Source organism: Mustela putorius, unplaced genomic scaffold (assembly GCF_011764305.1).
Source record: "Mustela putorius furo isolate JIRA1106 unplaced genomic scaffold, ASM1176430v1.1 tig00000407_pilon_pilon_pilon, whole genome shotgun sequence".
Classification (NCBI taxonomy): Eukaryota; Metazoa; Chordata; class Mammalia; order Carnivora; family Mustelidae; genus Mustela; species Mustela putorius.
Genome location: NW_025421373.1, coordinates 6,759,314 through 6,775,653, shown reverse-complemented (window position 1 = coordinate 6,775,653; position 16,340 = coordinate 6,759,314). Strand labels below are relative to the sequence as shown.

The 16,340-nt window shown below is 37.2% G+C and overlaps 1 protein-coding gene across 2 annotated transcripts in view; it reads left to right on the top strand.

The window, feature by feature from the left end:
• The window catches only part of ZFR (zinc finger RNA binding protein), an 85,718-nt gene extending 69,809 nt beyond the window's left edge, over window positions 1-15,909 (top strand). For both annotated transcript variants that reach the window (XM_045079450.1, XM_045079449.1), the window contains 3 exons: window positions 9,252-9,363; window positions 9,475-9,572; window positions 14,377-15,909. In XM_045079450.1, the coding sequence (XP_044935385.1) occupies window positions 9,252-9,363; window positions 9,475-9,572; window positions 14,377-14,556 (390 nt within the window). In that variant the 3' untranslated portion in view covers window positions 14,557-15,909. The remainder of the gene's footprint in view (window positions 1-9,251; window positions 9,364-9,474; window positions 9,573-14,376) is intronic.
• Window positions 15,910-16,340: the final 431 nt, after the last annotated feature.

Below are 16,340 nucleotides of genomic sequence, written 5' to 3'. Positions count from 1 at the left end.
TTTTAAATGGCTCTCCTTTTTCTTCCCCTGTGAGCTCTGCTTTGAGAGTTAAACAAAAGATGTATGGATTTGCTGGCATGCAGCCTTATTGCAGACATAGGTGGTGCTCTCTACTGCAGCTTGATTGAATGTGCTCTGCTACTCTATGTGAGGTAGATTCCATTGGCATACCTTCATGCTTTGGTTTTCATACCCAGGGTGGGTACTTATAGCCTTCGCCTATGCAGAATCTGTGCTCACTCTCTCTCTTTTTTTTTTCTGTTTTCCCTATTCACCATCCTTTTTAGGAAGAACTTCCATTTCCCTGAGCCAACAGAGTGTTTTGAGTATGTGAAGCCACTTTGGGACACTTCTGTTGAGAGTTACAGCTACCCTTAATAATACCTTTTCCCTACCACTTCCTTCTTTGGCAGATCTTAATCTTAAATACCTTTCTTATACCTTTCTTATGTATTAGCCAAATATCTGTTTAGATGTGATTAGATGTGGATAATTAGGATTCTTTTATTCTCTTCCTCCCTTCTGCAAGAGTCTTCAGGATGGTGAATTCTATTTTCCTCTTTCTGATAAAGGAAGGGGGGAGTAGAAGGGGTTTTTACATTTAGGAAAATTTATTTTTCTGCAACTGCGTTCAGTATGACTTACTTATCTATTTCTCTTAGTTGGGCAGTTATTGGTGAATCTTTTTTATTTTTTTCATTCAGCTACCAACCCTACCCTCATCTTCCCTCTAGATAACGGAGTTATGAGCTCCATGGAGAGAGTTACTCAGGGCACTCAATTCCTTGGAAAGATTCTTTCACTGACCTTTTCCTCTGTTTTTGGTTGAAACTGTTACATTTTTGCTTGGGTGTGTTGTAACAATTTATTTTGTGTTTGGGCAAGAGATTCTGAAATTAGGCTTTATACTATCACCTTAAGCAGAAATAACTTGTTTTTTAAAGACTAGATTTATTTATTTATTTGAGAAAGAGAGCGAGCAAAAGAACACAGGCAGGGTTGGGTTGGGGGACAGGGAGAGACAGACTCCCCACTGAGTAGGGAGCCTGATGCAGGGCACCATCTCAGGACTTCGGATCATGACCTGAGCCAAAGGCAGACACTTAACCAGCTGAGCCACCCAAGTGCCCCAAAAGTAATTTTCTTGATTTTCATAAAAGAAATGTGAGATTCTTACAAACTTTATTATTTTTAGTTTTAATTAGCATTCAGTTTACTTTGAGTAAAGAAGTAACAGTGCCGCTGGGTATTTACCCCAAAGATACAGATGTAGTGAAAAGAAGGGCCATCTGTACCCCAGTGTTTATAGCAGCAATGGCCATGGTCGCCAAACTGTGGAAAGAACCAAGAAAGATGCCCTTCAGTGGATGAATGGATAAGGAAGATGTGGTCCATATACACTATGGAGTATTAATGCCTCCATCAGAAAGGATGAATACCCAACTTTTGCATCAACATGGACGGGACTGGAAGAGATTATGCTGAGTGAAATAAATCAAGCAGAGAGAGTCAATTATCATATGGTTTCACTTATTTGTGGAGCATAACAAATAGCATGGGAGGACATAGGGAGATGGAGAGGAGAAGGGAGTTGAGGGAAATTGGAAAGGGAGGTGAAGCATGAGAGACTATGGACTCTGAAAAACAATCTGAGGGTTTTGAAGGGTCGGGGGAGGGTTGGTTGGGGTGCCAGGTGGTGGGTATTAAGGAGGGCATGTATTGCATGGAGCACTGGGTGTGGTGCAAAAAACAATGAATTCTGTTATGCTGAAAATAAAAGAAAAAAAAGTAACAGTGCCTACTTTTAGGCTTTCCTTCACTACTGCAGTGAATACTGAAAATGGTACTCTGCCCTCAAATTAGCTCCTCTTTTGTCCTGAGCCCATGGTAATGAAGTAAAGAAAATACAGGTAGAATTCCTGTCAAATTAGTCTGACATCAGAATTATGACATAGTATTTAAACCTCCTTTGGAATAGTATATGTGCTATAATTTATAAAAGGCATATACTTAATTTTTTAATGTTTATAATATGTTATTATTGGGAGCCTGGGTGGCTCAGTGGGTTAGGCCCCTGCCTTCGGCTCAGGTCATGATCTCAGGGTCCTGGGATCGAGTCCCGCGTCGGGCTCTCTGCTCAGCGGGGAGCCTGCTTCCCTCTCTCTCTCTCTGCCTGCCTCTCCGTCTACTTGTGATTTCTCTCTGTCAAGTAAATGGATAAAATCTTAAAAAAATATATATATGTTATTATTTATTATATGTATTTCTGAACAGTGTAGATTAGGTTAAAGAATATTTTACAAAAAAGGATGATTTGTAACAATAGATAAGCCTCCAGAACATTATATTAAGTGAAGAAAGCCAGACACAAAAGGTCACATTATATTTTTGCATTTATGTGAAATACCCACAAAATTCATACAGACAGAATGCAAATTGGTGGGTTGCCAGAGACTTGAGGGAAAGAGGGAATGGAAGAAACTTCTTAATGGGCTAAGGGGTTTTACTCTGGGATTATGGCATTGTTTTGAAATAGGTAAGAGGTGGTCATTGTACAGCATGGTGAATATACTGAATACCACTGAATTACTCACTTTAAAGTACTTAATTTTATATTATGTGAATTTTACCTTGGTTAAAAAAAAAAAGCAGTCTGTCAAATGTAAAAGGACAGTTTTCAAAGAAGAGGCTGAGAGAGCTACTATAATTCTACTTTGTGCTCAGATAGCTGTTGGAATACCTGATTCAGTATTTCTTTGTATGTATTTTGAGGGGTTGTATGTGTGTGTGTGTGTGTTTTAAGAACATGAGTAATTTAGATTTTACTGGTGATAGCTTGTATAGTAAGAGAGTTCCTGGCTGTCACTCCACCCCATCCACCCTGCCCCCTCACCCCGTGGTAATCTCTTTACCCAACAGGGGGTTGGGACTCAGGACTCCTTGTTCGAGTTCTGGAGTCTCAAGACTCAAGAGTCGCCTGCTCTACTGACTGGGGTAGCCAAGCACCCCCTGTCTGTCACTTTTAGAACCAGTGAAGAGCTTTTAAATGATAGGAAACTGACCTTCATAGCAAAGAACTGTTGTCTTAGCTTGCAAAAGAGCTCACAAATTACACTTGGAAGTGTATCATCTCATTCACTTTATCTTAAAAATAATGTATGTGTAACAGAAACCATCTACTTAAAGGTATGTGCACTACTGAATCCCCAAAAGATGTAAAAGTCTACAAGACATGACGATTTTTACCAAGATTGTTGAGTATGAAATACGGTGCTATACATAAATACAATACAAAAATAGAACATCCTACACATGGACTTAGGAATGGAAGTCTGTCATGCATTTATCAGTATTAGCCTACATCCGCTGGAATGTAGAAATGTGTATACAGTTGCTTATTGTAATGATTTATTAATATGAGCATCTTCACCTGTAAAATAGGAATAATAGTCAAATCTATCCCCAAAAGGTGATTGTGATGATTTAAATTGGTTAATGCTTAGTATATAACGAGCTCTCAGTAAGTATTAGCTATAATGAAGGAGATAATTACTATTCTTTTTATTATTTAACCAGATTTTCTTGTGTTAGATATCTTTTGTGGTTTCATTTTTTTTAAAAAAGATTTAATTGATTGGAGAGAAAGAGAGCATGTTAGCAGGCAGTAGTGGGGAGAGAAAGAGAAGCAGCAGATTACCCGCTGAGCCAGGAGCCTGACGCAGGGCTCAGTCCCAGGACCCTGGGATCATGACCCTAGCCGAAGGTAAATGCTTAACGGACTAAGCCATCCAGGTGCTCCTTTTTGTGCTTTTGTTAAGTATAATACTCCTATTGTAAATTTTGATTTTGTCAGTTATATGCTAAAAAAGGTTTTACCTGTTTATACTGCTACCAAATGAAAGTATTTGTGTTTTCACAATTTTATAAGGTGTATTTTTAGGCAGTGGAGCACCTAGCTGGCTCAGTCAATGGAGCATGTGACTCTTGATCTCAGGTAGTGAGTTGGAGCCCCACGTTGGGTATAGAGATTACTTGAAAATAAAATCTTTTTAGGGGCACCTGGGTGGCTCAGTGGTTAGAGCCTTTGCTCAGGTCATGATCCCAGGGGCCTGGGATCGAGCCTCACATCAGGCTCTCTGCTCAGCGGGGAGCCTGCCTCCTCCTCTCTCTCTGCCTGCCTCTCTGCCTACTTGTGATGTGTCAAATAAATAAAAATATTTTAAAAAAAAATCCCTTTAAAATCTTTTTTTAAAAAGGAACTAATATGCAGGGAAACTAGATATCAGTTTGAATCCATTGATATGGGATATTTATTGAAATATAACTGTGGGTTTTTAAAAAACAAAAATATATTTTAAATCAGACCTGGGTTTGAATCCCAGCCTAATTTTTATGTTTTAGCTCTATAACGTTGGACAGCCTGTTTAAGTTGTTTCCCCCACCACCCCCATTTTTTAAATTGGGGTATAATAGCATCTAGTAATGAGAATTAAATGAAATCATACATATAAAGTGCTTAGCATTTTGCTTGCCACATAGTAAGCATTATTATGGAAAAACCGGCTTCACTGAGTGGTAAGGTAGGGGAGTCACAAATAATTTTTATTTTTATTTTTATTTTTTTACAAATACACCAAAAAATCATGCAGTCCTGCTGGCATTGAATGAAATCCTGGGCTGCAAGTCTAAATATGCTTTTGCAGCTGGTTCTGTGATAGCAGAAACTTTCATTTTGCCTTTATTGTTTACTGTTAACCTGCATTATCTTCAAAATAGAGATACATACCATCTTTTCTCCTGTATGACTTTCATTATTGAATTACCACTTTTCAGGACACCTGGGTGGCTCAGTTGGTTGAGCAGCTGCCTTCAGCTCACGTCATGATCCCAGTGTCCTGGGATCGAGTCCCACATTGGGCTCCTTGCTTGGCAGGGAGCCTGCTTCTGCCTCTGCCTCTGCCTCTGCCTCTGCCTCTGCCTGCCTGTGCTCACTCTAGCTCCTCTTTCTCTGACAAATAAATAAAATCCTTTAAAAAAAAAAAGGCCATTATGAATTACCACTTTTCTATGTACCTTCTTTCTGAGCTTTGGTTTGTCTTTGCATTGTGACTGTCACCATTTCACCCATGCTAGCAGCAGAAAGTCTGTTCAGTCATCCCTTGGTCCCCTTCATAGGGATACACAGATTTTTGGTTCCCGTGTTATCAGCACAGTTGATCATGGCTCCTACCAGAAGACCCAGGGAAAGCTGGAATTTCACACTAGAGGACCCACCATATTCTCACTTCAACATCTTGAATGCCAGAGAGGGATTTTGAGTGGTTTTGAAAGCAAATATTACAATCATAGATTTCAAATAATTTAATATGGAGAGCTTTTCTCTCTAAATAACTTAAGCTACCAAGACCCTTTATGGTACAGTTTAAATACTATTTTTTTGATTCAATAGTATGTATCTTTGATGTCCTTTTACTTTGCATACGTTTCAGAGCTTATAAACCATGAGTCTTCTGCTTTTGCTTTCCTAACTTACAGATATCTGCTTGGCAAACAACTGTGCTCTAGAAAATCAGTATTTTTAAATTGTTCACTTCATAGCAAGTGATCTCAGAAGGCATATAGTAGACTTAGTTTTACTGTGTGTGTTGATGTATTGACTTTTGGTTTTTCATAAGTTATTTCTTTCTTGGGTTTTAGTTTCTACCTTTATATGCAAGTGTAAATCATAAACTCTCATATTTTGGAGCACGTGTGTGGATCAGGAGGGAGCCTGCTTCTCCCTCTCTCCTGCTGCTGTGCCCACTACTTGAGCTCTCCTGCTCTCTCTGTCAAATAAAAAAAAAATCTTAAAAAAAAAAAAGTAAAAATAAATTCTCATTTCTTAAGATCAATTATTAAGGAGATTTTGTTAAAGTTTTGAATTACTTGGAACACATCCTGTATCTTGGCATACCAAGATTATAGTTGATTATTTAATACTTATTTTTCTCCTAACGTTCTCTGAAAGTACTTAATAAAAAGTTTGAGATACAGTTGACCCTTGAACAATGCAGGGGTTAGGAACACCAATCCCCACACAGGTCAAAATTCATGTCTAACTTTTGACTCTAACTAGTCACAGCCTGCTCTTTCTTAGAAGCTTTACCAATAACACAGTCAACACATATTTTGTGTTGTATGTATTAAATCTTGTAACCTTTTTTTGTTTTGTTTTCCTGAGAGACGGAGAGGGTTGGGCAGAGGGAGAGAGAGGATCTTAAGCAGGCTCCACACCTAGTACAGAGCCCAATATTCGGCTTGATTTCACAACCCTGAGATCATAACCTGAACCAAAATCAAGTCAGATGCTTAACCAGCTGAGTCTCCCGGGTGCCCCTATATCTTATATTCTTATAGTAATACCTTTTTCTTAAATTCTTTTGGTATTTCAAGGCTCTGTGGTTCATCTGTCTTTTCAAATTGTCACAGATGTACAAAAAATTTTCTGATACATTTATTGAAAACAAAAATCCACATGTAAGTAGACCCATACAGGTCAAACACGTGTTATTCGGGGTCAACTATATTTACAAAAGTTGCATATTTTGTGACTCAGTTTTGTACTTTAAGCATAGCATCAATAATTTTGACAATTATTACCTTTAATTTCTCTTACAAGCAGGATTATTTTCAAAAGTATTCTGTTTTCTAAGCATTTTATTATTCAGTATTTTCTGTATGTTAGCCACTTATGGTAGGCACAGGAGCTCAAAATAAATGATATTGGTCTCTCCTTAAGGATTTCACAGTTTATAAGACATCTTAAAGTAATAGTTGGTTTATTTAAAAAGTGAGAGAGATTCATAATACATTTCATAATACATTCATAGAATTATCGAGTAACTGAAGCTGATTTCTTAAGATACTAAAAATTTTTAATGAAAAACCTTTTTGACCTGTACCCCTGAAACAAATAATACATTATATGTTAATAAAAATAAATAAATTGTTTTTTTTAAAAAGTTTTGAACATCTCCCTGTATTTTTCTAATGAATAAACTGAACTAAACTTTTTCATTGTGATTTACATTTTTTTCTTTTTTGTTTTTAATCTTGTGCTGCTCAGCTATCATTTTTTGTAGCTGTTAATGTATATTGTCTGTTCAAATTTCCATCTCTTATAATTTATTCCTAATTTGTTTGGAATTGCAGTCTCCACATGTTCAAACTTTAATTTAGAGTTTTTCCTATTTAAAAGATCTGCGAGATGACCTTGAGTGAATAGGTGGATATGGTTTTTACCTCAGGTTATATCCATAAGCCTCTTAGGTACACAGCTAAAAATAGGTTCTCACGGGGCACCTGAGTGGCTCAGTTGGTTAAGTGACTGCCTTCGGCTCAGGTCATGATCTCAGGGTCCAGGGATCAAGGCCCGCATGGGCTCCCTGCTCAGTGGGGAGCCTGCTTCTCCCTCTCCCTCTGCTGCTCTGCCTGCTTCTGCTCTCTTGCTCTCTTGTCAAATAAGGAAAATCTTTAAAAATAATAATAATAATTAAAATAGGTTCTCACTAAGGTATTTTCAGCTTCATTATCTTTTTAAGGATTTCATTCTAGTTCCAGTCTATTCAGTTTCTTTGAATGTTATATTGGTGGTCATATTTAAAATTTCAGTAAAGGCTATAATATGAGTGGACCTTAAACATTATGCTGAGTGAAGGAAGCCAAATCCAAAAAGCCACATTTTATATAGTTCCATTTGTAAAAATGTCCAGAATGGGCAAATCTGTAGACATAGAAAGTGGTTTGCCAGGGGTTGGAGGAAAAGAAGGATGGGAATGATTGCTAGGAGTATGGTGTTTCTTTGGGGGTGGTGGAAAATATTCAGGAATTAAATAGTGAGTATGGTTGAACAGCTTTGTAAGTATACTAAAAACCACTAATTATACACTTTAAAAGAATGGTTTTTATGTGAATTATATCTCAAGTTTTAAAATCTAAATGAAAGCAAATTTTTCTAATAAGAACATTCAGAACACTTCATGTCTCCTTTCTAAGTCTATACTTCCATTTTTCTCTGGTTTAAATTTTGAGTCTCGTGTAATTTATAGCAAAAGCATAAGTTATATTTTCTTTAAAGATAATAGAAGTTCATTTGTGCATTTAAGTGAAAATTTAGATAACATACATTGTTTATAAAGAAAGAACACATCTTCATTACTTGGGATATTAACCTATTCTAACTGCAGGGGGTTTTTTTGTTGTTTTATTTTGTTTTGGTTTTTTGAAGATTTTATCTATTCACTTGAGAGAGAGAGAACACATGAGTGGGGAGAAGGGCAGAGAGAAACAGACTCCCTGCTGGGCAGAGAGCCGGGTGCAGGGCTCAATCCCAGGACCCTGAGATCATGCCCTGAAGTGATCCTTAACTTAATCATGCCCTAAGAAGATGCTTAACTTAACTGAGCCACCCATGCACCCCTAACTGTAGGTTTAAAGAACAAACATGTGAGCCCTAAATATGTAAAGAATTTAAGGACTGAGGTGCCTGGGTGGCTCAGTCGGGTGTCTGCCTTTGGCTCCAGTTGTAATCCCTGGTTCCTGAGATCAAGGCTGGAGTCAGGCTCCATGCTCAGCAGGGAGTCTGCTTCTCTCCCTCCGTCCCTCTCCCCACTCATGCGTGCTCTCTCTCAAATAAATAAAATATTTGGGGTTAAAAAGAATGTTAAGGACTGTCATAGACCAGCAGTAATTAAAACTAGAAACGAGAAAAACCCTATTAATCTATTTCACATTTTTCTTCATTAAGCATAAATTACAGTATCTTTTTAAAATGTAAGTTACATGTTGCCTCAAGAGTTTTGTATTCATTGCTTGTTTTATTTCATTTTGATGATTTTTATATGTGATTCATATTCTGGTTTCTTGATCTGTTCTATGTCACACTTTCAATCTTTTAAAATTTTTAATGACCACTTCATAAGTAATTTTGTCATTCTGGTGTGTGAAAATGAGTGATTCCTTTGGGGGGTGCCTGGGTGGGTGTCATTATGCATCTGCCTTCAGCTCAGATCATGATCCCAGGGTCCTGGGATCGAGCCCCACATTGCACTCCCTGTGGGAAGCCTGCTTCTCCCTCTCGCACTCCCCCTGCTTGTGTTCCTGCTCTTGTTCTCTCTCAGATAAATAAAAATCTTAAAAAAAAAAAAAAAAATAGTGATTCATTTGGTCTGTAAGCTGTTAAACACATTTTTTTTTTATGTTTTTAATTTTAGGCTATGGAGTTACTAGTAGAAAAAGCAATCAGTAGTGCTTCTAGTCCTCAGAGCCCAGGAGATGCACTAAGAAGAGTTTTTGAGTGCATTTCTTCAGGCATTATTCTTAAAGGTAAGTTTTGCTTTGTTCTTAATGTTTGGGTGTTGACAACTGAATAAGAACTCTTTCTTTTACAAATGGATAATGCTAATGCCCTTTTCTCCATATATTGATTGCTTGTAGGTAGTCCTGGACTTCTGGATCCTTGTGAGAAGGATCCGTTTGATACCTTGGCAACAATGACTGACCAACAGCGCGAAGACATCACATCCAGCGCACAGGTACAAGTGTGTTCTTCATCCCAAAGCTTTGTTGTTGGGCCACTGCCCTTAAAGTTTTGGTTTTTATAATTGTCCTTCAAAAGAAGTCATTGTATAATATTCATTTCTCTTCTTCTTTCATAAGTAAGCCCTTGGAGGGTGTATAATTTAATTAGATTTCACTAACATAACCTTAAATTGTATTTAACCATAGTATGTATGTCTGAAGGAAGCGTATTAATATAAAAATACAGCTGTATTTCCAGTGTCTTATTAAATGTGGGAGTTAGGTTATATGTCGTGATCAGTCTGGGAACTGTGTATGTACTCTGGTTGTAAGAAGCGATACGCTGAGTGGTTTGTGGTAATTATTGTTGTAATTTATATGTCTTTCTTGCTACTGGAAAGGCTGTCCAATGTAGTTAATTAAAAGTGTGTGTTCAGGGAACCTGGGTGGCTCAGTCAGTTTAGTGTCAGACTGGTCATTTCAGCTCGGGTCATGATCTCGTGGGTTGTGTGATCCAGCCCTTTGTCAGGCTCTACACACAGCAGGGAGTCTGCTTGAGTTTCTCTCCCTCTCTGCCCCCCTCCACACGCCCCTGTGAGAGCTTGTGCGTGTGTTCTCCCTCTCAGATAAATAAAATCTTTTGAGGGGAAAAGAGTGTGGGCTCTAGCGTCAAGATTCCCTGAGCTTGAATACCACCTGTTCTGTCTCACCTGTAAAATGGATAAAAGTAGTATCCTGTCTGAAGCAGGATTATTGGGAGGATTAAATGAGTTAATGGGTTTAACTGTATTAACAGTATCTGGTGTATGGAAGGATCTTAACAAATGTTGGCTATTATCATTATCATTTGATAATTTTATTGGGAAAAGATTTATGGAAAAGATATGTGAACCTTAACGAATGAATGAAAAAAGTCAATCTAAAACTACTATAACTTTCGTTTTTTTTATTCCAAAACTGTACTAAGGGGAGAAAAGGCAACTAGCAGTGAACTAGTAATAATTGACTCTTAAGACATTTAGGTACTGGACTTAAATTCTTGATTTGTTATCTCTTCTGGCAACGATAATTTGGAAGATGTCAAGATTAAAGTAAATTGTTAAGTCATATTAAGGGATTAATTTATTAGACAAGTTTTGTTTGTATTTCTTTGGGTTTAATTTTTGGGGATGGAGATAGTTACTCTAAGTGGCTTTTTTTCTTCCTTGGTGCTTAAAGGAGGAATTATTTGTAAATTCTAAGGGAAAGAAAATTTACGGTTAGGAGCAGGGCATTCAAAAACTAAAAGAATTCACATTTGAAAAGCATTTTTTTTTTAAGATTTTATTTATTTATTTGACAGAGATCACAAGTAGGCAGAGAGAGAAAGGGGAGGAAGCAGGCTCTCTGCGGAGCAGAGAGCCCGATGTGGGGCTCGATCCCAGGACCCTGGGATCATGACCTGAGCCGAAGGCAGAGGCCTTAACCCACCAAGCCACCCAGGTGCCCCAAAAGGCATTTTTTTTTAAACGTCACTTTGAAGAAAGTGGTCTGGCTTTAGGTAGGAATGACAGATGTCCTTGTTAAAAGTAAAGGAGTTAACTGCACTGTTCCATTTATGTAATATTCATGAAATAACAGAGGTGGAGAACAGTAGTGGTTCCTAAGAGTTAGGGGTGAGTGTGGGTGTAGGGATTGTTAATGATGGCTGTAAAGGTAGTCTCTGGTGATGGTACAGTTAATATCTTGATTGTGATGTAGCTATGCAAAGCTACACATATGACAAAATTGCATTAAAGCCAAAGACACACAGGAGTGCATATATAGCTGGTAAAATCCGAATAAGCTCTATAAATTACGAATAGCACCCCTGTTGATTTGAGTTTATTTCTTGGTGACCTATAGCACCCATGTTAATAATTATCTTCTTCCTTTGTCTCTGTGTACGTCTATCCCCCACTCCCCAATAATGCTTATCTTTATTTTTGTGTATTTCTATAGTCTTACTCTTTTCTTTTTTTTTTAAGGTTTTTGTTTGTTTGTTTTACTTGACAGAGATCACAAGTAGGCAGAGAGGCAGACAAAGAGAGTGACATTCCTTTTGCTGTGTATTGACAGAGATCATAAGTAGGCAGAGAGGCAGGCAGAGAGTGAGGAGGAAGCAGGCTCCCTGCTGAGCAGGGCGCCCGATGCGGGACTCGATACCAGGACCCTGTGATCATGACCTGAGCTGAAGGCAGAGGCTTTAACCCACTAAGCCACCCAGGTGCCCCTCTGTAGTCTTACTCTTCAGTAATCTTTACAAGTTGCTTCTTCAAGATACAGCCTTGGTCATTTATTCAGATCCTTTCCCATAGGTATTAACCCTCCCCCCTCAAAAAGTAATTGTAAAGTCAACCTCAAATCTTCTTTGATGTTATTTTAAAATTCCAAGATATCTTTGAGAATTATTCCAGTATCAGTCCTCAAATTTTGTTTGCTGCTAAATAATTGCCAGTTGTGTGGCAGAATTTTCCCTTGTTAAAGTTAGAAATACATACAGAACAAGAGGTTATAGGATGCTCACTCTAGCCTCAAATGCTTAATTTTACTTACTGGAGTATTCTTTCATTTAGAAACTTCTAGTATTCAAATAGGCTGATGATTAGCAGCAATATCCCTATGGTAGAAATGTATTAGTATTCATTATCATATATCAGATATATTTGGGTATTTTCCATGAATACAGAAGAAAGCATTATTCTGTTTATCTTTTCTAAATCTCTCAATAAAGAATTAGTATTCTATTAGCTATAAATATTCCTAGTTCTCACTTCAGAAGGTTATCAGCCTTATAGCTTAAATGAGAAGAGAAGCACCCACTACTGGCAAAAATCCAGAATTACGGACTAAATAGAATGCTGTATCAAGTCCTTAACACAGATGATTTGGAGACTTTCAGGATTTCAAAAGCCAACATATGAAGCAAAGTTCTGAGGAATTGGAATTGTGTAATTGGGTAAAGTTCTAGAATAATAAATTCTCATACAGATAATTATAACAAACAACTAAATCTCAGCTGAAGAAAATAGGTATTAAAAATAGTCTCAGGGCACCCAGGTGCCTCAGTCAGTTAAGTGTCCAACTCTTGATTTCCTCTCAGGTCCTGACTTCCTGGTCATGGGATCAGTCCTCACATGGGGCTCAGCGATGGGCATGGAGCCTGCTTAACATGTGGTCTCTCCCTCACCCTGCCCCCAATCTCTCTCTGCCCATGTACACACTCGCTCTCTGAAAAACAAGTGCATTGGCGGGGGCCTGATTCAGTTGTTTAAGCCCTTGCCTTCCGCCCTGGTCATGATCCTGAAGTCCTAGGACTGAGCCCTGTATCAGGCTCCTGATAGCCTGATTTTATTTATTTATGTGTGTGTGTGTGTGTGTGTGTGTGTGTGTGTGTGTGTGTGCTTTCACACTGTTTCTCTCTCAAATAAATAAAATCCTTTCTTAAAAAAATAGTCTAAATAGCAGCCACTTTGTTAAGTGGAAGAAGCCAAGTCAGATGTTATATGAAATATCCACAGCATGCAAATCTTGTAGAAATGGAAAAGTAAATTAGTAGTTACCATGACCTAAGGTTGGATGGGTTCAGGAATGAATAACATTGGGTCATGGGGATGTGAGGGTGCAGGTATGAAAATGTTCTATAATTAGAGAGTGGTTATGGTTGAGAAGTATACTAAAAACACTGAATTGTACCCTTTAAAAGGGAGACGCTTAGGATATGTTAATTATATCTCAAAAAATAATCTAAATATTTACATTGAGGGTTATAACCATATAGTGAAATTTGCTATATAATCAAATGACTTCATCTCCTTGAATCAATTTAAGAGGTATATATTCCCAGAAATTGATGAATGTATTATGAAATCTTGTGACATTGATGCCTAACATATTTCTGCATGTACATAACCATTTTAGTGAAGATTTTGATTTTAGTTCATGAAGTAACAAGTTGAAGAAATGTGACCCTTTTTTGTAAACCTGGGAAAGTGTGTGTGCATGTGTGTACATGTGCAGCCTATACACATGGGCATCCACAGAAAAAATGGGAAAATACATGGGTAGAAACTGAAGAGGGATTTCCTCAATGAGATTTACATTCCTTTTGCTGTGTATTGTTTAAGTTTCAAGGTTTTTTTTAAATGACATAATACTGAATTTTTGTAAAGACTTATTTCTTAACTTATGTCTTTTTTTTTTTCTTTTTGAGCGAATGCAAATGCATGCAGGTCGGGCAGGGAGGGGTCGAGGGAGCAGGGGAGAGAATCTTAAGCAGGTTCCATGTCCAGCGTGGAGCTGACTTGGGACGTGATCTCCTGATTCTGAGATCATGACCTAGGCAAAACCAAGAGACCCTTAACTGATTGAGCCGCCCAGGCTTATGTCTTAGCTTATGTTTTTAAAACCAAAACGGGGGGCGCTTGGGTCATGATCCCAGGGTCCTGGGATCGAGCTCCGCATTGGGCTCTCAGCTCAGCCGGGGACCCTGCTTCCCTTCCTCCCGTCTCTGCAGGCCTCCCTGCCTACCTGTGATCTCTGTCAAATAAATAAATAAAATCTTTTTAAAAATAAATAAATAAAATAAAAATTTTAAAAAAGAAGAAGAAACGGCATGGGTACAGAAAAGCCTGAAAATATAAACACTCGAACATACAGAGCTTTTAGGTTATGAAACTTAATATTATTCAAGGTGTTTAATTAAATATGCTTTTTTACATTATATGGAGATATGACTACTTAATAATTAATATTTTGGTTTTTAAAATTAACTCTGAATTCTGGCTCTTTTTGTTGCAGTTTGCATTGAGACTCCTTGCATTCCGCCAGATACACAAAGTTCTAGGCATGGATCCATTACCCCAAATGAGCCAGCGTTTTAACATCCACAACAACAGGAAACGAAGAAGGGATAGCGATGGAGTTGATGGATTTGAAGCTGAGGGGAAAAAAGACAAAAAAGATTATGATAACTTTTAAAAAGTTCCTGTAAATCTGCAGTGTTAAAAACAACAGGTGCCCATTTGTTGGTTGTTTTTCATTCATAATAATGTCTACTTTGAAAAATTTATCAAGAATTTAAAGAATTTCATGGAAGAACCAAGTTTTTCTGTGACATTAATATCTTAATGTACAGTGTTAGGTATTATATGAATGGAAAGACACCCAAAAAAAAATTGTGCCCCAACTAGGGGAAAAACAATGCTTCAGATGTTTTCCCCATTATTTTGGTTTTATTTACTGGTTGCCCTAGCACCCCCTATTTTTGTGTCTTTTATTAACTAGTCTTATTAAATCTTTACTGTATTTAATGCAGTATTTGTGCTTCAGTTGCTATGTGTATTTTGATATTTTTATTTAGGAGTTTTGTTTGCTCTTTGACACTAGTTGTTACTTTGTGTTATAGGTGATATCCTTTACCCCTTCTTAATATTTTACAGCAGTACGTTTTTTTGTAACGTGAAACTGCAGAATTTTTTCCTTTTGTTTTGTTATTCTGTATGTGATGGATTACAACACAAAAAGTTATTCTGCCATTTAAGTACTCAGAACTGATTGTTTCTGCAGATCTTGTGGCATTTGTCTCTAGTGTGATATATAAAGGTGTAATTAAGACAGATTTCTGTTAATCTAATCAAGTTTGCTGTTAGTTGTGCATTAGCAGTATAAAAGCTAATATATACTATATGGTCTTGCAACAGTTTTAAAGCCTCTGCATAATTGATAATAAAAATGCATGACATTTTTGTTTTTAATAGACTTTTAAAATTATAATTTTAGGTTTGAAACGTAGATCTTTGTACAGTTGACTTTTTGACATAGCAAGGCCAAAAATAACTTTCTGAATATTTTTTTCTTCTGCATAAGTGGAAAGGGCATTTTTCATATATAAGTGGGCTAACCAATATTTTCAAAAGAACTTTATCATTGTGCAACTAACAACAGTAACTAGCCCTTAATTATGATGACAGTTCCTTATTGGTGTGTGTGAGATTACTCTAGCAAACTATTACAGTATAACACAGTTGAATGATTCCTCCCCTGTGCCCTCATGCCCCATCATCCAGGTAATTTACAGTTCTCTTAACAGTGAGGTTGATAAAGTATTACTGATAAAAAATTAAGGTTATCTAAGGAAAAAAAAAACCAGAAAATTATTTGGTGTGGCCATCTTACATGCTTATGTGTCCTACAAAAAGCTAAATATTCTAGCAGTGGTGTAATGAGAAGTTACATCTTACTGTTGATGTATGTATGCTCTGGTACACAGATGTCATTTTGTTGTCACAGCACTACAGTGAAATACACAAATAAAAACTTAAATTCACATAATGACTTAAATGTATATTATGTTAGAGTTACTCAAACTACTTTTGCTTTGAAATGACCATATTCGGGCTTATTTGGGTACTTATATCTTGTTACTCCTGATACCTACTTGTCTGAGCACATAATTTCCAGAAAAAATTATAATTCAATAGTATATTGATTCAGTGTCTTTCTGGAGTTAGAATCTCTCCCTGGACCCTTAGTAGACCAGAAACTATAGGAGACAGCCACTGGAGAACTAGAAAAGGAGACATAGGCTTTTCTCCCAAGCTTGTCACATACTATCTGTGTAACACAGACAAGTCTTTTTCACCCCTATCCCCAGTTTTGTGTTTCTTAAATGTTTCTAGGTCTCATTTTACTCTTTCAAATAATTAGTTTTGAATAATACGCTTTTTGAATGATTGAATATTTGAATAATTAGTTTTGCCCAG